Raw genomic sequence first — 27965 nt, 5'->3', positions numbered from 1 at the left:
CCTGTGTCCCTTCTCCCCTGGGGTCACTGGGACACTCATTCCCCTGGTCCCTTTTGTCCCCCTTGTCCCTGGTCCTCTTTGTCCCCTGAGGTCGTTGGGATGCTTGTTCCTTCGGTCTCTTTTGTCCTCGCCCCGTGCCCCTTCTCCCCTTGTCCCTGTCCTATGAGGTCATGGAGATACTCCTTCCCCTTATCCCGTTTGTCCCCCTTATCCCATGGGGTCATTGAGATGCTTGTTCCCCTGGTGCTATTTGTCTTCCTTGTCCCATGTCCCCTGTCCCATGAGATCATGGGGATATTTGTTCTTCTGGTCCCATTTGCCCCCCTTGTCCCCATGTTCCCTTGTTCCCTGGGTCTGTTTGTCTCTTGGGGTCACTGGGATGCTCATTCCTCTGTTCTCTTTAGTCCTCCTTGCCCTCTGTCCCTTGTCCCCTGTTCCATGAAGTCTTGGGGGCACTCATTCCCCTTGTCTCCATGTCCCCTTGTCTCCTGATTGCTGTCCCAAGGTCATGGGGACACTTGTTCCCCGTGTCCCTTTTGTCCTTCATGTCCTCTGGTCCCTTGTCCCCTGGGGTCACTGGGATGCTTGTTCCCCCAATCCCATTTGTCTTCCTTGTCTCCGTTTGTCTTCCTGTCCCTTAAGGTCATGGGGGTTTTCGTTCCCCTGGTCCCATTTGTTCCCATGTCCCCTGGTCCCTTGTCCCATGGGGTGTTTGAGATGCCCATTCCCCGTGTCCCCTTTGTCCTTATGTCCCCTGGTCCCTCACTGCGTGTTTTCATCCTATGGAAAACGCCTCATAACTCATAACACATTTACATATTGAAGATGTTTCTGTGCTCTCTCGTTGCATAACACCCCGCTCCCCGGGGCTCCCAGTTGTTCCAGTCCCTTTTGGGGCAGATTGCTGTGTTTCCAAAGCAATGTGCTTGGATGGACTCGTGGTCACTCTGCTCTGTGGCAGCCCTGCTCCCCCGGCCCCGCGCACACACGCTGTCTGTACAGGTCTTCACAAAACCCTTCTGACTATGAACAGCAATGCCTTATCCCCGACCCCTCTTCCTCCTGTCACGTCCGAGGGGCCGAGTTCAGACGGAGCAATAAATGCACCGCTTCATTTCTGCTCGAGAGGCCGGTCAGATCCGCGGCGTTCTGCAGTTTTGGCATTCAACTTGAATTTATAATTAGAAAAAAAAACACGGGGGGGGGGACCAGGGGACGTGCAGTATTTACTGCCCCTGGCAGTGTCTTTTTGGCCACGATGAGCATTCACATCTGAGGGACGCTGAGAAATGCCTGCTTTTTGTTGCTCTGTGTCACGCTTTGGGACTTTGCTCCGTGCGCTCCGTTCCCTGGCAGTTCCAGCGGTGCAAGCAGTGCGCCTCTGCTTTGAGACGAGGCGTTCCTTGCAGGACGTGTGTGGCAGCCCTCTGCTGGGGTCTGTGGCTGCAGTTGGTTTCAAGGCTTCGGGTTTGGCTCCTTTCTCCTGAAGAAATGATAATGCATTACTTGAAAACGCTCCTTGCTCTGGCTTGATGCAGGCCATCCTGAAATAAACGCTCAGAGCAGATCTTGGACCAAAAAAAAAAAAAAAAAGAAGAAAATGAACGTACCTTGAGTTTGTTAACCTCTGGTTTTGTCTATTAAATACAGTTCAGAAAAGCAGGCTGAGGCGGCGTTTTTGCAGTGCTGCGGGGATGGGGGGGTGCAGAGGTTGGGGTTTCAACCTGTTTGACCTCGGCGTAACAAAGAGCCTCTTTCCAACGGCGTCGAAAGGGAGGAATGTGGAGAGTGAGCCCTCGAGGAGCTCCTCTCGACCACCCGGGATCTGCATGGGCGCATGTGGAGGAGCGGCGCGGCGAAGCGTGCGGCCTCAGCTGCCCCGAGCGGAGCAGACGGGGCCGGCTGCCTTTGCACGTCGCAGCTGAATGCCCGTCTGTTTTGCTGTCACAAAGGATCGCTTTGTGAACTGGGCTGTTGGTGGAGCAGCAGGATGTAACCCACCTTCTGCAGCAGCCGCTCAGTTCGTCTCTATCAGAGCAGTGTCAGCACACGGGTTCCTCCCTGCTTGGAAAGCAGCGCTCTGCTTTCTGCAGGGTGCTGTGGGTGTTGGGGTGCTGCTGTGCCGTGCCAGGAGGGGGGTCTGTAGGGGGAAATCTCTTCCCACGTCTCCGACCAACGAGGCCTCATGTCAGCGATGCGTCTCAGCTGTGCACACACACAGGTCCTGCAGCCTGCCGACTGCCACCCTTTTATCTGGCCCTCGTTTAAAGCTGTGCGGTGACTCCAGTGAGCTCCTTTCTGTCTGAGCGTTCCTTTTGCCCTGGGCGGAGCACAAAGCCCCGCAGCCACAGCTCAGAGCAGCGCTGCTGAGTGCCAGCCTGAAAGATGAGGGACGGCACCCAAACCTTCAGCCTGATCAGCAAAGCGGCGCGTTGTTAATCAGCTCCGGCGCTAATTGAGGGCCCTGTGGTCGCTGAGCTGCTGCCAGGAATGTAGGGTGCCCTAGCAGCCAAAGAGCCTCGCTGAGCTAAGAGCCACCCCGGCCCTGAGCCCTTTGTCTCACACACAGAGCGCGGATCAGCAGCAGCGCTTCATCTGTCATCCATATTTGGTAGCAAACTTGCTCACATCTCAACAGCTCTTTGCAGGAGCTGCTGAAGAGTCGGTGTGATGACATCAGCTGCGAGCTGAAGCTCGGTGGGCTCGGAGCTGGGATGTGGTCAGCATGCAGGGTCAGCACATGGGGTCGTCCATACACAGGTTTGGGAGAGGGGAACCCGTGCTGTGCACTGCATGCAGCGTTCAGCTTTCAGAGCAAATGCTTCGTGCTGCAGACATTCTTGCTCTGCGTTAGCATCTCTTTTCAGCCCTCTTGCCTTGCAGTGGAAGGGAAGCTCGGCACACTCCCATTATCACGGAGCTGAGGTGGCCACAAATCCTCCTGCTGAAAACCAGAGAGAAAATCTGCTTGTGAGGACTTTGCAGCGCGGCTGCGGAGAAGAGAAGCAGCTCCAAACCCAGCAGAGCAGCTGCAAAGCTGTCCTGCCGCGGGCAACATGGGGAGATGCGTGGCCAGGAGGTAAGAAACGTCTAAAGCAAGAGCAGACACGTGATTGTATCCAACTGAAAAGGAGTTTATTCAAGGAAATGCAGGGAGGGAGGTTGGGAGGGGTGCTGTGCACAAAGCATGAATGCCATTCACCGGCGCCGTTCGGCTGATGTTCAGCTCGGGAAATCCTCAGTGCTGCAGGGCAGGCTGCTGCTGTGCAGGCATAGCGATACCCAGCTCCCCATAAACGTGCAGGGTTCTGAGCAGAGGGCAGGCTGTATGCACTGCTCACGCAGAACGTGCTGAAGAAGCTGCAAAATGCCTTCAAGTTTCCTTCATCCGTTATAACACGCTGTCCCTGCGTGAATATTTCCCCTGGATGTTGTTTCCCCATCGCCCCCAGGGAAGGGAAGCTGTGCACTGCTGGGCTGGCAGCAGTGTGAGGTGCCGTTCGGTTCAGTGAGTCTCTGAGATGCGGTTTGCCATCACCTCACTGCTGAGCTGCAGTGGGGTTATATAACAGATGGGTTCCTTTCTTTTTTATTTCCCCCCCCCATAAGGGAGGCTCTGATCCTCTGTAATGTTGGGATTTCTTGGCATTTCTTATCTGTGTGCATCTTCTTCGTATCCGACGCGGGAGGAGAAAAGCCTGACAGCGAAAGGAGATCCCAGCAGTGCTGGTGGCAGCACGAGGGGACGGGGGTTACATAAACTGCTCTGACCCCGAGTGCCACAGCGCTGCAGACATTCCAGGAGTTCTTCAGGAGCTCCGCAGCCTTCAGAGCTGATTTAACAAATTGCCGTTTTGTCATCGCTTTGAAATCCTTCAGAGAAATCTGGGAGATGTGCTCAGGATGCTGAGCCGCTGCTTTGCCCAGCAGGCTCTGATCCCCACCTCCTGCAGGGCAGTGGGAGCTGCGGGGGGTTTGACACCCGCCTTGGGGTCGCTGCTGCCGTGGTGCCTGTGATGGCCTCAGCTCCACAGGGGTCAAAGCTCCCCAGCAGCAACGTGAACTCAGCACTGCGAGGGAAAGAGCAGCAGCAAGGCTGGCCTGTGGAGTGATGGGATCTCTGAGCTGGAAAAGACCTCCAAGGCAGCATCCCAGCCAGGGGAGCGCTTCCAAAAGGGCGGTGGGAGATTTCTTGCATCGCTGGGAACTGGGTTTCCCCCATGGCCCCCAGGGCGTTTGCACCCCCAGTGCAGCCGGGAGGAGCGCCGGAGCCTCCCATCGCATTTCCAGCTGTGCTGGCCTGGCCGTGTCCCTTCCTTTCTCCTTGTCTGAGCGTTTCCTGCTGCAGCAGCGCTCCGACACACGATGCCCCATCGCCTGCAGCGGCTGCGTGTCCCATTTCCCAGCAAGGCCAGCAGTGGGTCAGGGCCTGGTCGCTGCCTGCTGGCGGAGCTGCTCCTTCCCACGGCTGCAGCACGGCTGCTTGGAGATGCTCACTGCTCCCCCGAGCTGCTCCTGTCCGCGCACGGCCGTGTTCTGTGCCTCCGGCTGTGGCCTCGCGCTCAGAACATCGGCAGCAGGTGCCAAATACCAGCTTTCATTTGTCAACTCAGGGAGGAAGCAGAATGGGATGAGGGTGAGGGGCCCGGGCTGAGGCTGAGCCCTTGCCGTCCCTTCTGCAGACCTCATTCTCCCACCCTGGGTGCAGTCCAGCAGCCTCTCTCAGGTGTGAAGCACCCAGAGCACGTGGGCTCTTGCTTTCTCTCCCCTTTTCGTTAATCCCCCAAGCACGGCTCCCTGCAGGAAGGCATCCTCCCATTCCAGCCCACATGGCAGCGTTGGCTCCCGACCATCTGATGTCTCCCTCTGACCCAAACTTCTCTGCTCTCTTTCAGATAGGAGAGCTGAAAAGCCATCGCCTCCCTCTGCTCCTGCAAGCTGCTGCTCACGTGGCACCCTGTGCTCCTGGGGAGTCAGGAGGACATTCTTCCTTGTGTGCACCCTAAAAACGAGGTCTGCCTCATTAGATTATCGCCGACAAATCACAGCCAGATGGTCCACCATCAGCTCCTGCAGCTGAAGGAGCCGAGGGACTGCAGGTTTGAGCGGCTCCCCTTTACGTAATGGCACAGAGGAGGCTGCAGGAGATCTGTTCTGTTGGGTCTGCGATGAGCAGCGTGTCTTTTTTCCTCCTCGTGGGCTCTGTGATGGGCAGCACCGGCAGCTCAGTGCCTCGCTGCTGCCCTCAGGCAAAAAGATGGTAAATAAATCACTGATTTTTTGCTGTGTTCCAGGAGGACACGTGGCTCCGGGAAGGACCTCGGGTGGGCTGGGAACCCAACGCCGTTTCCATGCCCTCCTGAGCCCAAAGGCCTCAAAGGACTCAGCGTTCACTGCTTGTGCTTCCACATTATTTCTGACGCGCTCGGCGCCACGGCGCACAGACAGCGGCCCCAAAAAGCTCCAATGAGCCGCGCCTCTGTTGTGGCTGGGAGCAAAGTTGCGCCCTTCCGGAGGACCCCAAAGATGGGAGCGTGCTGCAGCCCCGCGTTGTGCCTGCAGCCTCCAGGCTGAGGGGCGAGGAGCCGGCGAGTCCCGGCTGCGCATCTCCTGTGCCGGCCTTCGGTGCGAGGAGCGGGCAGGGAGAGCCCTCTGGTGGCTGATGCGGTGAGCAGAGCGCTGCGAGGGGAGAACGGCGGCGTGGGAGAGTCGAACCGAGCCGAGGAGCTCCGTATGGACCTGGGAGTACGGCCGGAACGGGCATCCCAGTGTGCCGTGGGGCAGGGGAGCAGGGGACAGGAGGACAAAGGGGGTGAATGGGACCAGTGGAAGGAGCATCTCAGTGACCCCGTGGGACAGGGAACCAGCAGACAAGAGGACAACAGGGAGAAATGGGACCGGAGGAACGAGTGTCCTGATGATCCCATGGGTCAGGGAACCAGGGAACGAGGGGACAAGAGAACAAGGGACATAAATGGGATCAGGGGAATAAGCATCCCCATGACCCCAAGGGACAGGAGGATGAGGGGATAAATGGGACCAGAGGAACAAGTATCCCAGTGATGGCCCCAAGGAGCAGGGGACCAGGGGACAAATGGGACACAAAGACAAGAGGGACAAATGGGACCAGGGGAATGAGCATATCAGTGACCCCATGGGACATGGGGACGTGTGGACAAGGGGAAGGAGCATCCATGTGTTCCCACAGGACGGAGGAGCAGGGGATAAGGGGAACAAGTAGGACCATGGCATTGCGCATCCCAGTGACACCAGAGGGTGAGGGGGACAAGTGGAACCAGGGGAGAGAGCATCCCAGTGACCCTATGGGACAAGGGACCACAGGACCAGGGGGACACAGGGACCAGAGGAGTGAGTTCTGTCTGGCCCCGGATGTGTGAGGATACGTCGGATGTGAGCGTGCAGCTCTGCCCAGCCTCGTGCTGCTCACCCAGCCCTGCAGAAAGGCAGAATTTTCCCACTGATTTTCCAATTCTTTATTGTAAATAAATCTGTGACGTTGCAGGAGGCGTTGTGGGGTCCGGGTGACCCCCAGCACGGGTGAAGCAGGCACGCGAGCAGGAGGTGAGGTGTGCTGCGGGGCCCTGGGGTCAGCTCACCCCGTCCCTGGGCCATCCCCCAGTCCTGGTGGCACTGCGGGGCCGTACAGCATTAAAATCATTAAGAAAAAAAAATATTTATATTTATATATATATTTATATATAGGTTCATGTCCCCAAAACCGGTGACGAGTGTTGGGACAGGGACACGGGGCTCCCACGGGGACGGCGGTGTCCTCTCGCAGGCACTGCAGCTGTGGGGACATCATGGTGACAGATTGAGGGGCGGGGGATTGGACCCCCACACACCTCTCCGTGCTGCCCAACTCCCCACAGCCCACGGCCACGGGGCTGCTGTGTCATATGGGGACACGGTTACGGCTGAGTTTGGGGACATCCCATCCTGCTGCCACCCTATGGTCCTGGGGCTGCCACTCGTGGTCACCCCGTGCAGGCTGCCCTGTGGGCACCTCCTGTCCCACTGCTGACCCCATAGCAGGAGACACATATGGGGGGGACACTGCCACCCCACCGTGGGTGTGGGGTCCCCACTGTGCTGTGAGTCATCGTGGGGCTGCAGTGGGCCCTAAGTGCTCCGTGGTGGTGTGGGATGGATGGCATGGGGTGATGTGGGGCCGCGGGGACAGGGGTGACACGTGCCACCCCCTTGTCCTGAGGGTGATACATGGGACATGTGAAGTGCCAAGGGGACCTGGGGGGCAGAAGAATGAGCATCCTAATGACCCCAAGGGACAAGGGACCAGGGGAACAAGGGGGACAAATGGGACCAGGGGAATGAGCATCCCAGTGACCGCATGGGACAATGGACCAGGGAACAAGGGGACATGGGCTGACACTCCCCTGGGCTCTCCCTGCCCCCCATCCCCATAGAGTGGCCCTGATGCCATTGGGTCCCCATTTTGGGGTGCACCTTTTGGGATGGGGGAGATGATGGATGGGGGATGTCCTTGACCCAGAGCCTGGCACCCGTGGGTGTGGGACCCCACTGGTGGGGATGCGAGATGGGGGGGGACAGGGATGGCCTCCAGGCCCTGCTCTGGGGGCACGGAGGGGACAACTGGCCTGGTGCTGGGGGGTACTGGGGCATACTGGCCTGATACAGGGGGTGCAGCCCCCAGAGCTGGAAGATGTTGACATGGAGTGAGGGGGGGTTCTGACCCTTCCCCCCCCCCCCCCCCCCCCGCCCCCAGGGGGGGGTGGGGGTCCTGTTGTGGCCCCCCCGGGTACATTCATGGCGGTGCAGTGACCCCAACCCCAGAGGGCCCGGGGGTTCCGGACATTCGTGGCGGTGCAGTGGGGTCGGGGGGATCCCCCCATGCTCTCCTCCCTCCTCGGGTGGACCTGCTCAGGCCCCCCCGGACCTGCAACACAGAAGTGAGGAGCGCTTTAGTGCAGGGGGGTGACACGAGGTATGGGATGGGGGGACACGGGGGACACCAAGCCCCAAAGAGCCCCCCCCCCGCCCCACTGGGCTCTTTGGGGTGGGCACAGAGATGGAGACAGCACGGGGGCAGCCGGACAGACAGTGACACGGACAGACGGGCGGCGGTTCCGGCCCGGGGGGGTCACCGCTGCCGCCGGACGGTGATGGTGACGAGGAGACGACGGGGTGGGGGGTTACACTCCCTGCTGCGCCGGGTCGTACCTTCCGCGGCGGATGTTCCTGGGGACAGGGGGGAGAGGATGGCGGTGTCAGTGTCCCCGGTGTCCCTCTGAGCCCCTTGACCCCCAGGGGACAAGGAGGACAAGTAGGAGCAAGGCAGTGAGGATCCCCATGATCTCATGGGACAAAGGAGTAAGAAGGACAAAGGGGACTGGGGAATGAGCATCCTGATGGGGACAAGGGGACAAGGGACGTGGGGACATGGGGTCAAGGGGACAAGTCGGATCGGGGGAATGGCATCTCCATGACCACAGGGGACAAGGGACCAAGGGGACAATGGGGACAAATGGGACTGGGCAAATAACGTCCCAATGAGCCCGGGGGGCAAGGAGACACGGTGATGAGGGGGACAAATGGGAGCAGGGGAATGAGCATCCCAGTGACCCCATGGGACAACGGGACATGGAGACAAGGGGACAAATGGGACTGGGGGAACGAGCATCCCGATGACCCCGCTTACTTGAATCCCCATCCCGTGCCACCAAGGACGATGGCAGCCACCAGCACGGCTCCCGCTATGGACCCAATGATGATGTTGGTGCCACTGGGACCTGGGACAGGAGGACAGGGACGTGCGTCAGAGCTGACAGGGCCGTGGGGCACCACGGGGAGCAGGGACAGCACCACGCGCCCCCAGCAGACCCTTGTAGCGCTCCGTCTCCCCTGTGGGTTTGGGTTCAGGAATGGGGTCGTAGACGCTGCAGTCCTTCCCCGTCCACTCGGGCTGACAGATGCACTTCCCCTCATTGCTGCACACCTATGAGGGGGTGGCGTCACCCCTTGATGCCACCCTCTGTCGTCACCCCGCGCCTCCCAGCCCCGTCCCCACGCCTCACCCCGTGCTCAAAGCAGATCTTCCCATCCCCGCTGCCGGGGCAGGAGCTGAAATTGAAGGCGGTGACTGGAAGGCATTTGTGGTCGAGGCACAGCATGGCAGGGCCGCACGGCGTGCCGTCCTCCACGTAGCTCAGCTCTGAGCCATCCGCCAGCTGCACGTGGCCGCCCCTGCAAGGTGGCAGTGGGGTGACGTGGGGATGCCACCAGGTCCATGTCTCTGTCCCCAAAGGGGTGGCAAGGGGACACCGCCACGTCCTCATATCCAGTGGGGTGATGTGAGGACACAACCGGGTCCATGTCCCAATGCTCAGGGTGGTGACACACTGAGGGGGTGACAAAGGGACCCCTCTGTGTCCATGTCCCCTGTCCCCATCCCCAAGGGGCGCCACACAGACCCCATGTCCATGTCCGCAAAGGAATGACACAGGAACCACACTGTGTGCATTGTCCCCATCCCGCAGGGACCCTGCCATGTCCTTGTCCCATCTCCCACGGAGTGACACGCCAAGAAGATGACACAGGGACAGAAGGACCTTCCCACGTCCACGTCCCTAGGACTGTGACACAGGGGCTCCACCACATCTCCACCCCAATGACACAGGGACGCCGCTGAGTCCATTCCCCAAGAGGGTGATGCAGGGACCCAACCACGTCCATGTCCCCCAGGGCAGAACACAGGGACCTCGCTGCCACCTTCTCCCTGTCCCCAGTGGGGTGACACAGAGACCCCGCTGCCCTTATCCCCCAACGTGTCCACACCCTTGTCCCCAAGGCGTGACCCAGGACATCACCATGCTCACGTCCCCATCCCTAAGGAGGTGGCACAAGCACGCCACCATGCCCTTGTCCCCAGCGGGTTGACGTGGGGTCCCCCCTGTCCCCACGTCCCCATAGGGGTGACCCCGTGTCCCCGTCCCCGGGGCGGCGGCGCCCACCTGCAGTCCACGTAGCGGTTCTGATGGAAGAAAGTGGTGGTGGCCACCTCCCCGCTCAGCTCGCCCAGCCGCGGTGTCCCCGAGATGTTGGCGCACAGCAGGAACCCGCACAGCACGTCCCTGCCAGCAGCGGGGCGGTGACACCGGGTGACAGCGGCAGGGGACGCGGGGCGCTCGGCGGGGCCACTCACTGCTTGTTGCACTGCGTCCACCCCGCGCCCTCGCGCCCGCAGTTGCCCCTCTCGGTGCCCTCCACGTTGAGCTTCTCGTAGCAGAAGCGCTCCGCAGAGCCTGCAGCGAGCGGCGTCACCTGCTGTCCCCAACGCGGGGATGTGGGAGTGGGGTCTGGGCACTCACCGCGGCCCCACAACGTGTTGCACTGCCGGTCCCGGGTTTTACAGCGCCCGCCGTAGCAGCGGCCCTGGGAGTGGTTATAGGGTCATGATTGGCACCCAGGGGAGTGATGATAGGGTCATGGTGGCACCCAGGGGAGGAGGAACAGGGTCATGGCTGGTACTCGTGGAAGTAGTTATAGGGTCATGGCTGGTAGCCATGGGAATGGTTATAGAGTCGTGGTGGCACCCTTGAGAATGGCTAGAGGGTCATGGTGGCACCAATGGGAGTGAGGATAGGGTCACACTTGGCGCCCATGGGAGTGGTTATAAGGCCGTGGTGGCACCCATGGGAATAGGAACAGGATCATGGTTGGTGCCCATGGGAGTGGTTATAGAGTCCTGGTGGCACCCATGGAATCAGGGGTAGGGTCGTGGTGGCACCCGTGGGATTGAGAACGGGGTGATGGTTGGTACCCACGGAAGCAGTTATAGGGTTATAGGGTTGGCAACCATGGGAGCATGGCACCCACGGGCGCTGCGATCCCATGGATGTGCCATACCTATGGTGCCACTCACCTGCTCATTATCACAGAAGTACCCGTCCAGTTTGTGGAGGTTGGGGGGACACTGGGGGCAGGAGAGGACACTTGGGACCCTGCTGTACCCCAGTGACCCTTTTGTGCCCCCATGGTCCTACTGCGACTCTATTGTGCCCCTATGACCCCACAGTACCACCACAGTCACACTGAGCCTCCAGTGGCCCCTCTGTGTTCCCAGTGACCCCACTACGTTCCCCATGGCCCTACCGTGCCCCAGTGACCCCACTGTGACTCCCAAAGCCCCACTGCACACCCAGTGACTGCACTGTGCCCCCATGTCCCCACAGTGCCCCAGTGACCCCACAGTGCCCCAGTGACCCCTCTCACCTGGCTGGAGTCCCCAGTGCAGGTCTCAGGGATGTCACACTCATTCACCGCCTCCCGGCAGGACACACCACGTGGTTCATACTGGGGGACAAATCCCACATCAGGACCTGACCCCACAGACCTCCCAGTGCCCCACACTGTGCCCCATTGCACCTTGCATCCCTTACAGCACAGCCCGTCGCTGCACATGGCGTCGTGTGTCAGCGTGCACTTCTTGCAGCAGTTCCCTCCGCTCCTGGCACACTCCTGTGGGGCGGCACGGTGCTCAGCCCCACCCCGGCCCCATAGCTGCCCCCCCATGGCCCTGATCCCACTCACCGTCTGCGATCCACAGTCGCACTCCTCTCCTGCCTCCACAAACCCATTGCCGCACTCTGGTGGGTCCAGGAGCTGTGGGGAAGGGCTGTGGGGTTGTCCCTCCCAACCCAACTGTGACCCCAAGGAATTTCCCACCTCATTGGTGCCCGCTGGCCCCATCGATGCCCCAGGGACTCCCCACCCCATTGATGCTTGTTGGCCCCCTGATGCCTCGGAGAATCCCCATCCCACTGATACGTCGGCCCCACCGATGGTCCAGAGACTCCTCCACCTCATTTATGTCTGTTGGCCCCACTGACCCCCCAGGGGCCCCCACCCCACTGATGCACACTGGACTCATTGATGCCCCAGGGGCTCCCTATCCCATTGATGCCTATTGGACTGCTGATGCCCTAGGGAGCCCCCGCCCCACTGATGCCCCATTTACCTTGAGGGGTTTGTTGAAGAGGCAGCTGCCACCGCCATCCTGCAGGAATTGGTTGTACTCATCAATGCTGCAGCGGGAGAACTTCCGTGGGAGGTAGTACCTATGGGGGACGTGGTGACACCGGGTGGCTGCCATCGCCCCACGGGTGGCACCTCCAGGAGTGGCCATGTGCCACGTGGGGGCAGCGCTCAGCCCGTACCCCAGCGACCCCCCTGTGCCCCCATTGACCCTGCTGTATTCCCACAGCCCTGCTGTTCCCCAGTGACACCACTATTCCCCCAGTGTCCTCACTGTGCCCCTACAACCCTGCTGTGCCACCACAGCCTCACTGTGCCCCACTGACCCCGCTGTCCCCCCCGCCATCCAGCTGTGCCCCAATGACCCCGATGTGCCCCCCACCGTCCAGCTGTGCCCCAATGACCCCACTGATACCACAGCGCTCCCAATGACCCCTCCGTGCACACATGGCCCCCCTGTGCTCCCAATGACCCCACTGCGCCCTCCACCACCCCACTGCGGGAGCACCCCATGGGTGGCACCTCCTGGGGTGGTCGTGTGCCACGTGGGGACAGCGCTCACCCCGTGTCCTCCATGATGCAGCCCAGCCAAGCATCGGGGCAGCGGCAGTCCCCTATGGGATGGCAGAGCACTGCGGTGCCAGGGAGGGGACATTGTCCCCACGGGTGCCACCCCTGTCCCCATTGCTACCTGCTGATGCGCGGTGCTTGTTCCACATCATGCCCACATTCTGCCCCAACGTCTGCGCCAGTGTCACTGCCATGGCCGCCATGTTGCCATACTGCAATGGGGGCAACACGGTCATCATGGGATCTCCAGTAGGGACAACGTTGTCACCATGGCGTCCCGTGCCCGCCATTCATTCTGCACCCACATCACCCACCTCGTTGACCCCACCAGCGCGCCCGGCTGAGCAGATACCCCCAACGAAGGCGGTACCGCTGCGGCTGCTCTGGAAGGTGCGTCCCCTACAAGGGATGGGGCAAATGGGGACGTGGGCATGTGGCCATGGGCTGGGCTCCTGACCCCATGCTCACGAGAAGAGGTGGATGGCGTCGCTTTGCTCCTCGCGCCGGTGCCGCATGAACTCGTTGAGTGTCCCCATCGAGTCCTCCTCCATGCGGATGCGGTCCCCTGCAGCCCACGTCTCCATGGCCACCAGCACGATGCGGGTGTTGAGCTGCTCCTTGTAGATCTGCAATAGTACGACCATGGGGTGCTATGGGGCACAGCGTGCCAGGGGGATGGCAGTGGAGCATGATGGGGTACAAGGGGGCACGACGCACAGTGGGGATGGCAATGGGGCACCGGGCGCCATGAGGATGACGATGGGCTGAGTGTGCCATGGGGCACAACGGGGCAAAGTGCACAGTGGGGGTGGCCATGGGGCACAACGCGCCGTGGGAGCAGCACCACAGGCAGCACCACGCTCAGCACCCTACAGATGGGCCCGCAGTCCCCACCCCATGGATGGACCCGCGCTCACCATGTCAGCCAGGTTGACCACAGACTTGGCGAAGTTGCTGGTGAGCACCACGGATCTGCGGAGCTGTAGGAACTTTGGGGAGCGGGGGGTGGGCAGCCGCCCCATTGCCATCCCTCTGCCCCACATCCCTACCAGCTGATGGTCGTTCACCACGGCCAGCTCGATGTACTTGGTCTCACTGTGCACTGTGTGCTGCGCCCGACGCACCTGCGGGTGGAGAAGGAGGTGGGCAGTGCCCATGGGGATGTATGGGGCAAGGAGTGGGGTTTGGGAGTTTCTGGCCCTGTTTCATGGTTGCGAGCCCCAAAGCGTGCTCCTGTTCCCAGTGTCATGTCTCCAAATCCATGCTGCTGTTGCCATCCCCATTCTCCTGTCTCCAGTCCCACATCCTCTGTACCCAACCCCATGACCTTATCCCCAACACTATATCCCTGTTCCCAGCCTTGTACCCCTCTCCCCAGCCTGATATCCCTATCCCCAGCCTCATGCTCTTGTCCCCAACACTGTATCCCTGTCCCCAACCCTGTGTTCTTGTCCCTGTTCCCCTAGTCCACACCTTTGTCCCCAACCCTGTGCCCACGTCTCCAGCCCTGTACCCCTGTCCCCAGCCCCATGCCCATGTCCTACCCATGTTCCCACCACTCACCTGCCTCCGCCGCCGCCGCAGCCTGGCCGAGCTGCCTGAGCCAGATTGCCCCACGGCAGCCAGCATGCAGCCTGCGGGGAATGGGGACAGTAGGACTGGGGCACTGGGCACACTGGGGGTGCCAGGCAGTGCCAAAGCACGGTGCTCACCTGGCAAGGCACAGCTTGGGGTGCGCTGGATGAGATGTGGCTGAAGACCCTATTGCAGAGAGAGCACCAAGACCCGTGTCCCCGTGTCCCCATGTCCCCAGGGCCACGTCCCCCTTAAACTGAGGCAGGGCGGAGGTCCCCACTCACCTCCTCGTGCTCGGTGCCTGCCTGGGGCTCAATCAGGAATATATCCCGTCCATCTGAGAAGACCCCGCTGCAAGGGAAGCCCCGAGAGGTTCTGTCCACAGCCCTGCTCTGCGAGCACAGCTCTGACCCGGGGTTGGGGTCGGTACTCACTGCAGCCCCCGGCAGCTGGAGAGCGCTGCGAAGGAGCGGGGCCACCCCCGAACCCGGCCCTGGTAGTAGCAGTGCTCGCCTGTGCCCTAAGAGAGGGGACAGGGCTGAGGGCATGGGGCACTGCTGCATGGTGTGGCATGGCACCACATGGCACCACATGGCACCACATGGCACCACATGGCACCACATGGCACCACACGGCACAACACAGCACGACACGGCACGACATGGCACCACATGGCACCACACGGCACGACATGGCACAACATGGCAAAACACAGCAAGGCACAACTTTGTAAAACACACCACAACGTGGCACAACACAGAAGAGCATGGTGGGGCACGGCATAACATGGCACAGCATGGCACAACACGACATGGCACAAGATGACAAAGCACGGTGTGGTACGACACAATACGGCACAACATGGCACGGCACAGCACAACATGGCACAGCATGGGGCAACATGGGACAACATGGCAGAACACAGCACATCATGGCACAGAATGGCACAGCATGGCATGGCACAGCCTGGCACAGCATGGCATGGCACAGCATGGCATGGCACAGCTTGGCATGGCACAGCATGGCATGGCACAGCCTCACCGTGCTGCTGCTGTTCTGTCCGACACCGAGGTGCCGCTCCACATAGTGCGAGGCGAGGAGGTGGCTGTGGGGACAGCAGTGGGGTGAGGACAGTGGGGCCGCCCTGCCACTCTCACCCCACTGAGCGCCATGCGCCGCACGTTGGCCACTGGGAACCCAACCCAAAGGGACACCGAGATGCCACCGCCTCTGTGCCCCGTCCGCATTGAGCAAGGCTCTCACCCGGCCCCATAGCGACGCCCCATGTCAGGGGTCACCCCACACTCACTGGTTGAGCTCCAGGTCCAGGATGAAGGCAGAGCCAAAGGCACGCACCATGAAGCTGACCTGCGCCAGATGCACCCCCTGCAAGAGAGCAGGGTCCGTGTTGGGTGCGTGGGGCCACCCCAAAGCGTGGCTCGGCAGCACGTGGCACAGCACCGGATCTGGGATCTGTCTCCCCAGCGCCGAGTGAGGGCCATTCATTATTCATGAGCCGTGTACTCACACGTGCACCTCCAGAGCTGAGCTTTAATGGGAACCCATTAGGGTGATGGGAACGCGGTGCACTTACCGGGCCGCCTCCCGCTCCAGACTCATTCCGGACCCTGGTGTCCAGCTGATGCTTCAGGACCTCTCCACCTGCACTGCGTCCCACCAACCTGCTGGGGTGGGTGACCTCGGCCAGTGCCTGTCCCTCCAGCCAGCCGGGCTGCGGGAGCCTCTGCTGCGGAGTGCTGGTCTGTGGGGTGGCACCTGCGGGGCCTGCGGGCCGGGAGTGGTGGTTGGTGGTGGGACCTGTGGGTCAGCAGTTGGGTCCTCCATGGTCAAGAGCTGGGTGCCCCATGGACAGGAGTTGGGTTCCACATAGATATGGGCTGAGCGCCCCTGGTTAAGGATTGGGTGTCCCACAGATAAGCGTTGGGTGCCCCGTGGTTAAGGCCATGGGACCCTGATGGACGGGGAGGGACCGTGATGGGGATACATCCTGGGGGGACCAAGGAGACGTGGAGAGGCAGCACCAGGGATGCATCTGGGGGGACCTGGGGTCGTGGGGACCTGTAGACATGGTGGGGATTCAATGGGGACATGCTCTAGGGGGGAACCTGAGGCCATGGGGACAGAGAATGGCTTCAATGGGGATGTTTCTGGGAGGACTCAAGGCCATGCTCTGTCCCTGAAGGGACACCTGGGGGACACAGAGGGGCTGTGATGGGGACATGTCCTGGGTAGACCTGATGCCACAGGGACCAGGGAAGCATGAGGGGGCTGCAATAGGGACATATCCTGCGGGACCCAAGGCCACGCTGCATGCCAAAGAACACCTGGGGAGCATGGAGGGGCTGCGATGGGGACATGTTCTATGAGGATCCAAAGCCACAGGAACCTGGGGATCTGGGGGACGTGGAGGGGACACAATGTCCTGGAAGGGAGCCGAGGTCATGGGAACCTGGGGCACTGCAATGGGGATCTGCAGTCCCAAAGGGACACCTGGGGACCCAGGGTACACAGAGGGGCTGTGATGGGGACCTAAGGCCTGCTACACACATACAAAGGGGACACCTGGGGACCTGGAGGACATGGAAAGGCTGAAATGTGGACACGTCCTGGGGGTCCCGAGGTGATGGGAACACAGAGAGTCTGTGATGAGGACATATCCTGGGGGACCCAAGGCCATGCTGCAGCACGAAAGGGACACCTGGGGTCTGGGGACACGGAGGGGCCCTGGTGAGGACGGGTCCTGTGGGGGTCCCGAGGCCGTGGGGACGCGGAGGGGCTGCGATGGGGCCGCGTCCGGGGTGGGGGCACAGCATCGTGGCTTCTGCGTGCCAGGGGACGCCCAGGGGACACCCGGGGAACACAGACGGGGGCGGCGCGGTGCGGTATCGCCGCATCCAAACACCGCAGCGGTGGGGCCGGAGTGTCCGGGGGGGTTCCGGAGGAGACCGGGATGGACCCGAGGGGATCGGGAGGGGACCGGGGGGGACCTACCTGCTCTCGGGGTCAGCGACAGCAGCGCGGCCAGCAGCCACCCCCAGCCCCGCAGCGCGCTCATCGCTCCCGCATCATCCGCCCCTCCGCCCCCCGGGGCCGGGGATGGAGCGGTGCGGAGCGGAGCGGTGCGGAGGGGCCGCCCCCACCACCCGCACAGCGCTGCACCGCACCGTCCCCGTCCGCAGCACCGCCCCTCCCCCCCCCCCCCCCCCTCCCCTCCCCCGGCGGCTGCGGATGCGGCGGTGCAGCGGAGCCGCCCCCGGAGGTAATGGGGTGCCCCACTTTTAGGGGATGCTGCGGGGAAAAGCACCATTTCGGGGGTGGTTTGGGGGTAAATGATGGATTCCCCGCTGATCCCGCAGGGGTGCGGGGCCCCACGGGACGAAGAGGAGATGGAGACGGGGGTCCTGAGCCCATGCAATAAAATCCAACCGTAAACCCACAGTGAAATTTGGTGTGGGTCAGCGCCCCCAACCCCAGATACCTGAATGACCCCCCCACCCCAGGCCCGACAAACCCAGGATCGAGGGCAGCCGTGCAGCCCCACAGAGCAGAGCACTGCAATCCCCTGCAGCTCCTCTGCTCCCCCCCCAACCCACCCCTAATTCACGCCCTTCAGAGTTGGACACAGCCCACCCCGCACGCCGCTCTGTTCTTTCATTTTATTAGAAGTTCACTAGAAACAAAATCAGCTTAGCAGCAGTTAAAAACATCTGTAAGCACACCCAGCCCATCCACAGCCAAATCCCAGGGGCAAGATACTGAGGATGCTGAGGTCACAGCCCACCCCATGGAGCCCAACGGGAGAGAGGCACTGCAGACCCCGATGGCTGGGAGGAGGATGCACTGCTGCCCTCCTGCTGCTGTGGGGTGATGGAGTGAGCTCAGCACACCGCTTTGCGTCCTTCTCCCAAGGGCTGGGGCAGAAGGTTGCATCCCATATCACTCCCCCCCTGCCAGAGGCCAGGGCAGCAGGCGCTGGATGAAGATGTGTTGCCCCCAGGAAGTGTGGGGCGCTGCCCAGCTCCCACTGAGGGCCCAGAGGTGGTTAGAATCAGTCCAGCTGCCATAAAAGGTCTGAAATTGGGGGAAAGGCAGCTCTGCTCCCTGCACAGCAGTTTCTGCAGCTCCTGTCCGACTCCGAGTTCTGCTGCAGCACCAGGCAGAGCTGCGAGTCGCACCCACTGCCCCGCACGCAGGTGTCCCCCCTTTGGAGCAGATCCCTGTCCACAGAGCAGATCCTGCCGTCCTGGGGCAGCGTGGAGAGCAGTGGGACATCCCAGCCTGACTCAGAACTCATCTCAAAGTCACGGGGAGCCGTTGTGCTGTTGTGCTGAGGGGTCTTCAGGAACACAGGGCACCCAGTGGGGTCGGCCCTCAGCTCCACTCGAGGCTTCTTCCCCAGGGGGGCGGGCTGAGCAGGGCCCAGCGGGCGCTTCCTGCAGGCAGGAGGGGTGTGCAGAAGTCTGTGGGGTTCAGACGGAGCAGCGGTTGCTGACCTGAATTCAGCAGACAGTCCAGAAGGGCGGCTTCCACTCAGTCCCTCTGTTTCTGTGGGATCACCGACGCCGTTCCCGGGCAGACAGGAGGAGCACCCCTTGGGGCTGGGATCAGCACTCAGCAGCCCCACAGCCTGCTCACGCTGCTGCCTCTCCTCCCCCAGCACCGATGTCAGCACCTCAGCTCCTGCAGCACATTGTGCTCGAGGCATTAAGTGTTCATCTGTCAGGCAGGGCAGTGGCACCCTGAAAAGAACCATCCATTAATGATCCACCTCAAGGCCCAGCAACACCCTCCCACAGCAAGATGAAGCTTTTTTCCTGCACTGCAGGAGGCCAGGAGCCCTTCCTTGGGTAATTTCAGACCGGTGGGGCTCAGTGCACGATGACACACACACCATGTACCTGGGCAGCTGCCCTGTGATGCTGCTGGCGAGCTGCGCGATGACGTGATCCACCAAGGCGTAACGGGAGTCATCCAGGGCAAAGCATCTGTGCTGTGGGCTCTGCAGGTGCTGCAAGGAGGAAAAGGCCCTTTGGCAACGCTCATCCTTTCACAAGTGCAGGACCAAACAGTGCCCACAGCCTGTAGGGCCCCACATGGCACACAGCCCTCACCAGGCAGCCCCACTGCTTAGAAACAGGTTTAGGAAACGTAGGCAATGCTGTCACCCCTGGCTGCTTACCGTGTTCTGTTCCCATAGACACCTGATAATGAGGGGCTGTGCCTGTATCTAACAGCAGCCCACAGCTTTCCCAGCAGTTAGTAAAATGCAGATCCCAAATACCTGCTGTCTATCACTGAAGGTTGGGCTCTGGAAGCCACGCTGGTGTTCCAGAGGAGATAAAACCCTGCTCTTATCTCTTTGATCAGCCAATGTCCCCCAGCTGCTACGGAACAGCTCACCTTACACACCAAGTGGAGGGTTACATCTTGGAGGCTCTCCAAGACCCACAGATGAGCATCTCATGATCTCCAAAACCACTTCTGGCCCAAACCAGGAAATCTGAGCAGCTCTATGGCTTCTGCCTGCAGGGCAGATCCGACCACATCAAGGCCAGGTGAACCCGCTCTGCTTCCAAAGGGACTTACCAGCATCGGTCACATCACATCACCCACTGCACTGTGCAGTCCCCACAACTGCTGGGATGACCCAGGATGTGGCTTTGCCTTTACCTTCTGCAGCTCTTCAAACGTCTCCTGGCAGCACTCACAAAATCCCCTTTTCTTTTTTGGCACTGCTGTGGACTGGGGGCTCTTCTCCCCCTTGCTGTGCTCTGTGCAGCCCTCCACGGCCCTGTAAGGTGACAGCAAAGCTCTTCCCCGCCCTCCAGCAAGCACCCAGCTGCCACATCTGGATGCAAGGACACAGCACTTCCTTTGAGCTACAGATATTGAGCCCAGAGCAGGTCTCCTCTCAGCTCACAGCTGCCTCTGTAAGCATCGCCAGCCATCAGGAATAAAAGCTTGCACTGAAGTGGCTACAACCTACCTGGCCCCGCAGGAATTGGGGAGGTTCTTCGGAGGCTCGAAAGGGCTGCAGCCCTTGGGTGCCAGGAGGTTGAGGCCAGGAAAGCTCTTGAACTGGTGGTGGAAGGGCCGGAATTGCCTGGAAGAAGCGGATCAGAAAGCAATGGTGGCACGAGCAGAGCTGTCCCTCCCTCAGAGGGGTATTTGATACACTATTTGACCCTGCAGTCACCTTAAATGTTGTCCTCAGAGCAATTAATTAGTGCTCTGAGCACTGTTAGAAACACCGCAGAGTTCCAATCCCCCCAGGCCAGGCGCTGTAATCAAGTTACGAGCTCTGACCTCCTGTGCTTTAATCTCTTTCCCTATTTCAGAGGGCTCAAGCAGATTAGGTGACCTGTGAGGATCACGTGTGGAATCTGAGCAAGGAAGTAACTGCTGCCAGGTCCCACCGAGCACCTTTTTCCCCAATGACACACAAACCATAAAGATTATTTCTCTAAACCCTATTTGCTCTCTCCTGGGAAATGCCATGGAGAGCATCACCTTCCTTCAAGGAAGCCACACTCTGCCCCGGGGACAGAACATCCACCACCCCACAAGTGAGGAGAAACAGTAAAGGGTTCCCTCCCCTAGGAGTTCTAACGTAGTTTGGCTGTGATGTTTGGAGAGGTCCCACTTACCTGCTCTGGTCCTCAACCTTCAAAAAAGGGGGCTTCAGTTTTCCTGCTGGAAAGACAGCTGGGTTAGGAGTGACCCTCTGCCAAATTCACAGAACCATGGAATGGTTTGAGCTGGGAGAACCCTTGAAGGTCCAGCTAGGCCACCCACAGCCCCACCAGGAGCTCAGAGCCCCTCCAGCCTGACCTTCCCTGCCATTCATTCATTGAGCCCAACAGAGCTGGGCTGTAGAGCCAAACTCATCACTACTGCTCACACTTGTGAGCCCCATGCCTGAAAATCCAGCTGCTTAAGAAACAAACCCCAAGGTGCTCGTGCTGGCACCTGCCTGACCCTCAGACCAACTCCCTCACGCCTCCCTTACTGCCTCTAAAGGGGGAAGTTTGGCTCCCTTGCAGCTCAGTCATATTTCCTGCAAGGAAGCTCCAGCCTCATTCTTCCAGAATGCTGAACCCACCTCTCCTCAGCAGTGCATTCCTCGAGTCTCAGCCCTGAGCTTGCATCAGATGCAGCCCTACGTCAGAGGCAGCCAGGATCAATGCTTCTGCTTAAGTGCTGGTGGCAGAGGGCTGAGCAGTGACAGCTGCCACCACACATCCCCGAGAAGAGCACACAGTGTGCCATGACCACGAACTCTGAGCTTGCAGCCTGAAATCTGCCTTATCTGACAAGTTCTTGTACCTTCCCCCCCACGCCACCTTTCCACCAAGACTGGAGAATCATACTGAGGTTGGATTCTGTTCTGCGATGCTCTCCAAAGAGCTGAATTAAGGAGTCACAAACAGGCCTGCATCACCAGTGCAGTCCCAGCACCACACCTCACTCCTGCCTAATTGCAGATGAGAACCTGGGCTTCCCAGCCCCCTCCCTGCCTGGTGCCTCACATGCTTATTTCAGCCTAGCAGAAATGAGTGTGTTGTGAGGAACTGCTCCCTGCTGGAGGATGCATTATACCTCAGAACTTTGCTGGAGCCAGCGGGTTGAGCAGAGCCAGCAGCACAGCTGCTAAGTGCCTTGGGATGCTGGGAGTAAAGCTGCAAACTGCTTGTGGGGTTTTAAGAACACTGCCTGCATTCGAAGGCATAATGCCCTCAGCTGCTCACAGACAAGGAGCTGCAAAAACCACCTCGGTCAGTCACCATATTTTTGTTTGCCGAAGTTTCAGGCAGATATTCAAATTCTGAGGTTTCTTCAAGTGGCTCTGAGTGTGAATGTGCAGGGAAACAACTTCCAGGCCTACCTTTGTGAGCTCTTTGTCCAGACACGGGGCTCTGTGCCTGCAGGAGAGAATGCCACACTCAGTATGGGAGGCAGCGGCGATTTCTGATCCCAGTGAGATTACAGCACTCACCCACCACTCCACCCCTCTGCATTGCAAACTGCACCCCCTTCCACCCTCACCCACTCCAATATTTTGGCTGTCAAGTTACCTAGGGGTGCTTCAATATGACATCCAAGTTGCTGCTCTCATCATCTGCCCTACCTTCACGCTGACCATTAGATTGATGATTACCATTAGATGAGAGGGATGGATTTCTCAGAGCCACTGAGGGGTCCTGAGCGCCTCCAGCTGGGCTGAATTTAGGTCACTCACCTCTGTCCTCTGCTTCCGTGCTCCTGAGGCAGCACGCAGCAGCTGCTGAGCATACGACAACATTTCTGTGGGGGTGGGCTGTCAAGGAGCTCAGCAAGGCACAGCATCACCACTACACAGCTGATGCACCCAAGAGCGAGCCAAGGAAGAGTTGGTGCTCCGAGGAAGGCATCCCATCCCATCCCTTGGCTTTAAGCCTCTGCAGCAGTGGGCACTACCAGGAATTGTTCAGCATGTGGACACTGGAAAACTCTGACAGATTTGCAGCAGTGCTGCAGCTCAGGGCTGGCAGCTCAGGGATGGGTGCTTGCAGCCTCCGCCGCACAGCCAGACAAATGCAGCCACAGCAGTACGTCACTGTCACGGCACACTCAGGAACCTTTTACTCCAGACCTATTATTAGAAGCAGTTTCATCATCTCTCTGTCCCATCACCCCCCTCCCATCCATCACCGAGGCAGGAAGCACCTTCCAGCACAGGTCCTCAACCAGCAGCCCCTCCTCATTAACCAAGTCCCGCCTGCATCACCAGCTGCATTTCCAGGCCGTAAAAATGGTGAATTCAGGACTGACTGAGCCATGAACATTTCCAATAGTCAGTACTTTACAACATAGTCTGCATTTGCTGTGGTGAACGTGACAGTAGCACGTCCTATGCATGCAAAGCATCACTAAATACCACACATTCCTCATAATTCCTCTTGTCTTCCATCCCACACTCACTGCACCCTTTCTGCACAGCCTCTCTCTAAAATAATAATAATAATAATAATAATAATAATAATAATAAAAATAAATTCACTGATTCCCTGAATTGCAGCATAACAGAGAAGGATACCATCCACATGCACAATCTGGACTCCCCACAAGCGAGCGTTGGCGAGGATGCTGCTGCCACTGCAGGTGTCCTGTGAAAACAGAGAGGTTTGGCAGCAACAAACCCAGTTCAGTGGGGTTTCCTTGTTGCCCAACTGACAGGCCAAAGCATAGGAGTTACTAGTGTGTGAGCTTCAGGGCATAGAAGGCTCAAACTCATCTCTACCTACAAGCCAACAGGAGAATGGAGCTCGGATTTTTAACTCTCACTGCTGTGTGAACTCCCTAAGCGGTCACTGAGCGACTGCAGTGCTCCTGCAACGTGGCTTCAGTTCTGAAATCTCACATCACTATGATCCTGTGTTAACAGTTCTCTTGTGTGGTGCAACCTGATCGCTGGGACAGACCTCAGGAGCAGCTGAACAGGGCAGGATGGCACGGCTCTGAGAAGAAGCACTGCACAGCACTCTGCAGAGCCACCAACTCCACAGAATCATTGGACAGATTTGTACCTTTACCAGCCCAGTCTGCTCCCCTCAGCAGGAGGGGCTCTGAGAGCACCTGGCACTGGCTCTGCACTGATCAGCAGTCCTCTGAACTCGGCTCAAGGAAAGCCAGGCCACGTGCTGCTCACCTGATTCTTCATGGCCTTCTGCAGCAGCTCCCTTCCCCTGCTGATCAGGGCCTGCAGAGAAAGCAGCCGAGCATTATGTTCCAGCATCAGCTCCCAGGCAGCAGCAAGCTGAGGACAACGAGGCTGCCCAGCAACAATGATTTCTAGAGATGCTTGCTCTGCTGAGGAATCCGGCCAAGACTCCATCTCAAAGACAGCAGGACTCGCATTTCCAGGGAACACAAACCACAGACACCCTTCACATCCACAGTAGGCAGCCAGTCAGCCAAGGCTTGGCTTTTATTGAACAGCTTCAGAGCGAGCCAAGAGGAAGCAGCAACTTAGCTCTGCAGCCCCGCGTGCCAAGAGGCTGGCAGGGGTTGAAGTGTCCTTGCTAGTCCTTCCTGCGGAGCCAGCTGCTGTGCCCTGCACCTGTGCCTGTCAGCACACAACTGCAGCCTGCAATGGTTCTGAAGCAGATTTGTTTTGCTTACATTCCTGTTGTGTTGTTGTTGTTTTTTCCTAGACATACTCCCGCATTGGGATGGACTGCCTGTTCTGCTGGGAAGCCAGCAAAGCCCTCAATTTTCTCTTCCATTTGAGCAGATATCCTTTGCTGCTAGCTCAAAGCTGTGACATGCACATGAGAGGGAGAAAAGAAGCACAGACACCAGGAACGTTGGTACAAATGAGAATGGAAAAAAAAAAAAAAAAAAAAGAACAGAGTTGCTCAGAGCAGCAACAGACACCTTCCAACACTGGCTGCACTCTATAAATCCCTCGGGCTGGCCTTAATCTAAATAGCTCTTACAGTGTCTGGTAGCTTCTGCTGAGGTCTGGTGTGGTTCTCTTTGGAGGAGGAAGGTGTTGAGCTCTGGGCTTTTGCACCCTCTGAGGTCACACTGCTCCTCTTCTCAGCCCGAGCCCTGGCTCTGCTTCGCTTGGCTTCCTTTTTGCTGGACACCACGTAGCTGACTTCTTTGCTTAGGAAGCTCTCAGTCTCCTGTAGCAAAAGACAGAGCAGAGCAGCTCAGAAATACTCCAGCAACACATGCAGACCTTTGCACACAAGGCAGAAGATGAAGAAAGAGGCTAGAAACCAAAAAGCATGATTTAGGACAGTAACAACAGGCTCAGCAGAAGCTCAGTGGAAGCAGAGATGTAGGGTATGAAGTACGCAGGAGGATAGAAATCTGTGCAGTCTGAAGTCACAGCTGCTAAACAAGGCCATCCTGCTGCCCCACAGAACGCAGTGCCACGGTGGCATTGCTCACTGCCCTACAGCAGTGACTTCTGTTGCAGGATACAAAGGAGGCTGCAGGAATAGAGTGCCTCAAAGTCTCCCAGTGCAGAGGTTTGGGCTGCGATTGCTGACAAATGCTGCACCCAAATACAGCATCTCCATGAAGGGGAAGGAATGAGAACCCTGCTACAAGCAGACTGCAGTTCAGGGGGAAGTGACACGAGGAGACGTCTGATCAGAAGCCAGAGGGACAGTCCAAAGGATAAAGTTATTTCCAACTACTGTGGTAGCTGCCCAGAGAAATAAGCAACCACTGGGAGTCTTTCTCAGACTGGAAGACACAAAGTGAAAAGAGACTTGGAGAGCATTCCTCAGAGGGTTGGCAGCACGTCCAGGCAATGATAGAAGGAAACCAAGTTAAGCATGAATGTATGGTTGAAGAAAAGGGAAAAAATGCAAGTCAGCCCAGCTAAGCACCTAGGCAGCCAAAGCAAAATCCTAGGGCAAGGTCTGCAGAATGAAAATGTGAGAGCAATGCAAAGATCTTACACCTGCATCTGCAGGACAAGGGGAAACGGTTTCCAATTCAAAGAGCGGAGATTTGGATTGAATATAAGGAAGAGGCTGTTTACAAGGAGGATATAAGGAAGAAGTTATTTCACAGCGAGGGTGGTGAGGTTCTGGCACAGATTGCCCAGAGAGGTGATGGATGCTCTGGAGGTGCCCAGGCTGGATGGGGCTGCGAACACTGACAAAGCTGTGGGTGTCCCTGCAGGCAGTGGGACAGGTGGCCTTCAAGGATCCTTTCCAACTCAAACAATTCTACGAAGCTGTGATGGACTTAGAATGGATGCTTTGGTGCCCATAAAAAGACCTGTGCCATGGAGGAAACAGCAGAAAACAGACAGCAACAGCTCAACCACAGCATGGCTGTGGGCACCTCGGGGTCCCTCTGGTACCAGGCAGGGCCACGTCCAGATGGGTCTGGAGACCTCCATGGAGGAACCCCAAAACCTCCCTGCTCCCTGTGGAAGGGCTCAGTCACCAGCTCCATAAATCATAGATTCACTGAAGTTGGAAAAGAGCACTAAGATCACCAAGTCCAACCTCAACTCATCTCTACCACGTCTCCTAACCCATGTCCCCAGTGAACAGCTTAGGTTGGAAGGGTCTAAGACCATAAGATACAGCCTCTTGTCATGAACAGTGTTGCTCTCAGGGCCCGCCCAGCCTGGCCATGAATCTCCCCAGAGATGGCGCTCCCATGGCTTCCCTAGGCAGCCTGCAGCAGCACCTCACCACCCACTGAGCAGAAAGTTTCTTCCTAAGATCTTACTTAGGTCTCCCATCTTCCAGTTTAAAGCCACCCCCTCATATTATCTCTATCAGACTCTGTAAATGTCAGTGCCATTCAAGTACTGGAAGGCCGCAATGAGGTCGCCCCAGAGCCTTCTTTTCCCCAAGAGAAACAAGTCCAACTCCCTCAACTTCTCTTCATAGTAGAGATGCTCCAGTCCAGAGCCTCACAAGAGCAGAGGGCAGTCACCTCCCCTCTCTGCTGCCACCCCTCTGCTGATGCAGCCCAGAACTGCATCAGCTTTCAGGCTGCAGGCATGTGCTGGTGGCTCATGTGCAGCTTTTCATCCACCAGAGTCTCCAAGTGCTTCTCTGCAGAGCAGCTCTCAGGCTCTTCTCCCAGTCTGTGCTCTTACCTGGGATTGCCCCAGTCCAATACCCTGCACTCGGCCCTGTTGAATCTCGTGGGTTTCTCCTGTGCACAGTTTCAGTCCTGTCCTGGTCTGGCTGGTGCTGTCAGCTGCACCGCTCAGCTCGGTCTGCAAACTGCTGAGGGCACACTCCATGCCATTGTCTTTGCCACTGTTGAAGAGCACTGGTCGCAGATGGAGCCCTGGAGGGCACCGCTCACCGCCTCCACTTGGACAAAGCCATTGATCACAGCCCCGTGGCTGCGACCGTCCCACCGACTCTTTATCCACTGAACAGTGCAGCCTTTGAACCCATCTCTCTCCAACTGAAGGATAAAGATGCGGTGTGGGGCTGTGCCAGAGGCCTTGCACAAGCCCAGGTAGGTGACATCAGTTGCCCTTTGTCTGCTGATGCTGGCGCTCCATCAGTGAGGGCCGCAGACACATCAGGCACGCTCTGCCTTTGGTGATTCTGTGCTGGCTGCCTCAGATCACCTCTGCACCCCACAAACACCTCGATGCGCCTTCATGTAGGATCTGTTCCGTGGCTTCCAGGCACAGAGGTAACGCCCCCAGTCTGTGTTTACCCAAGTCCTCAGCGACCCCCACCCGCGCAGCCCAAGCCACTGCACCACCACTACTTCCAACCACAAACTGCTCCCAGTGCCCAACCTGCCCCTTCCCAACGTGACCAGCGCCCCGTGCCTGCCCCATCCCTTCACACCCCTAAAGCCTCCTATGACCACAGGCGGGAACCTCCCAGCGCCGCCACCCAGGACCCCCAGCCGCACCGCAGCGTGCGGCCGAGGCCGACTCACCCCGCCCAGATGCCGGATGACCTCCGCCAGCTCCCTCGCCGCCCACCCACTGGGCACATCCAGGAAGAAGGTCCTCCCGCGGAGAGGCCCAGCAGGAACCGCCATACCCGAGAGGAGCCGTCTCTAGCGCTCCGCCGCCGTTTAAATTTCCCCCCGCCCCGCTGCTAACGGCGATCGCTACGGTGGCCGTGAGGGCCGCGCGTCCCGCCACAATTGTCACCCTCCCCGGCCGCCGTAGCTTGGCTCTTTGCGCATGCGCTACCGGAAGTTGCTTCCGTGCACATCACCGGAAGTTGCTCTGTGCTCGTGCGCCACCGGAAGGGGTGGAA

At 58.9% G+C, this 27965-nt stretch overlaps 2 protein-coding genes across 5 annotated transcripts; both read right to left on the bottom strand.

Moving 5' to 3' along the window:
- Window positions 1–8165: 8165 nt before the first annotated feature.
- Window positions 8166–17257, bottom strand: ADAM11 (ADAM metallopeptidase domain 11). Its single transcript, XM_042836827.1, has 26 exons — window positions 17194–17257; window positions 15776–15999; window positions 15491–15567; window positions 15223–15286; window positions 14616–14701; window positions 14466–14532; window positions 14319–14367; window positions 14170–14240; window positions 13656–13730; window positions 13524–13595; window positions 13075–13232; window positions 12921–13005; window positions 12728–12818; window positions 12599–12650; window positions 12020–12119; window positions 11593–11664; window positions 11428–11520; window positions 11275–11355; window positions 10925–10975; window positions 10371–10434; window positions 10205–10304; window positions 10014–10133; window positions 9078–9246; window positions 8884–8998; window positions 8702–8792; window positions 8166–8241 (listed from the first exon to the last, which is right to left on the bottom strand). Exons 1-26 carry the CDS (start codon window positions 17255–17257, stop codon window positions 8196–8198), a joined length of 2337 nt encoding a protein of 778 aa, XP_042692761.1. The 3' UTR covers window positions 8166–8195.
- Window positions 17258–17843: 586 nt separating this feature from the next.
- On the bottom strand, window positions 17844–27865 carry DBF4B (DBF4 zinc finger B). Of its 4 annotated transcripts, none has more exons than XM_042836864.1 (11): window positions 27637–27865; window positions 24681–24872; window positions 23891–23941; window positions 23279–23348; window positions 22442–22506; window positions 22088–22124; window positions 20850–20895; window positions 20189–20305; window positions 19873–19993; window positions 19101–19210; window positions 17844–18941 (listed from the first exon to the last, which is right to left on the bottom strand). In XM_042836864.1, exons 1-11 carry the CDS (start codon window positions 27739–27741, stop codon window positions 18251–18253), a joined length of 1605 nt encoding a protein of 534 aa, XP_042692798.1. In that variant the 5' UTR covers window positions 27742–27865; the 3' UTR covers window positions 17844–18250. The 4 variants fall into 4 exon arrangements, 3 of the variants coding, with proteins under 3 accessions (XP_042692798.1, XP_042692799.1, XP_042692800.1); XM_042836865.1 differs by having other exon boundaries at window positions 20850–20892; XR_006171711.1 differs by lacking the exon at window positions 17844–18941 and adding an exon at window positions 19603–19725 and having other exon boundaries at window positions 19127–19210.
- Between the last annotated feature and the right edge of the window lie 100 nt (window positions 27866–27965).

This window comes from Centrocercus urophasianus, unplaced genomic scaffold, assembly GCF_019232065.1.
Source record: "Centrocercus urophasianus isolate 14NV4802_14NV808 unplaced genomic scaffold, USGS_Curo_1.0 seq_64, whole genome shotgun sequence".
Taxonomy (NCBI): domain Eukaryota; kingdom Metazoa; phylum Chordata; class Aves; order Galliformes; family Phasianidae; genus Centrocercus; species Centrocercus urophasianus.
The sequence above is the reverse complement of the archived record's forward strand: the minus strand, read 5'-3'. Positions and strand labels throughout refer to the sequence as shown.

Coding starts and splice junctions, on each gene's coding strand:
- ADAM11 (XM_042836827.1), bottom strand. CDS start 17,257: ATGAGCGCGCTGCGGGGCTGGGGGTGGCTGCTGGCCGCGCTGCTGTCG. Junction 15,568..15,775: donor CTGGAGCGGGAGGCGGCCCG/GTAAGTGCACCG, acceptor GCTCTCTTGCAG/GGGGTGCATCTGGCGCAGGT. Junction 11,665..12,019: donor TCTTCAACAAACCCCTCAAG/GTAAATGGGGCA, acceptor CCTTCCCCACAG/CTCCTGGACCCACCAGAGTG.
- DBF4B (XM_042836864.1), bottom strand. CDS start 27,741: ATGGCGGTTCCTGCTGGGCCTCTCCGCGGGAGGACCTTCTTCCTGGAT. Junction 22,507..23,278: donor CCAGATTGTGCATGTGGATG/GTATCCTTCTCT, acceptor CCACCCCCACAG/AAATGTTGTCGTATGCTCAG. Junction 22,125..22,441: donor CACGGAAGCAGAGGACAGAG/GTGAGTGACCTA, acceptor TCTCTCCTGCAG/GCACAGAGCCCCGTGTCTGG.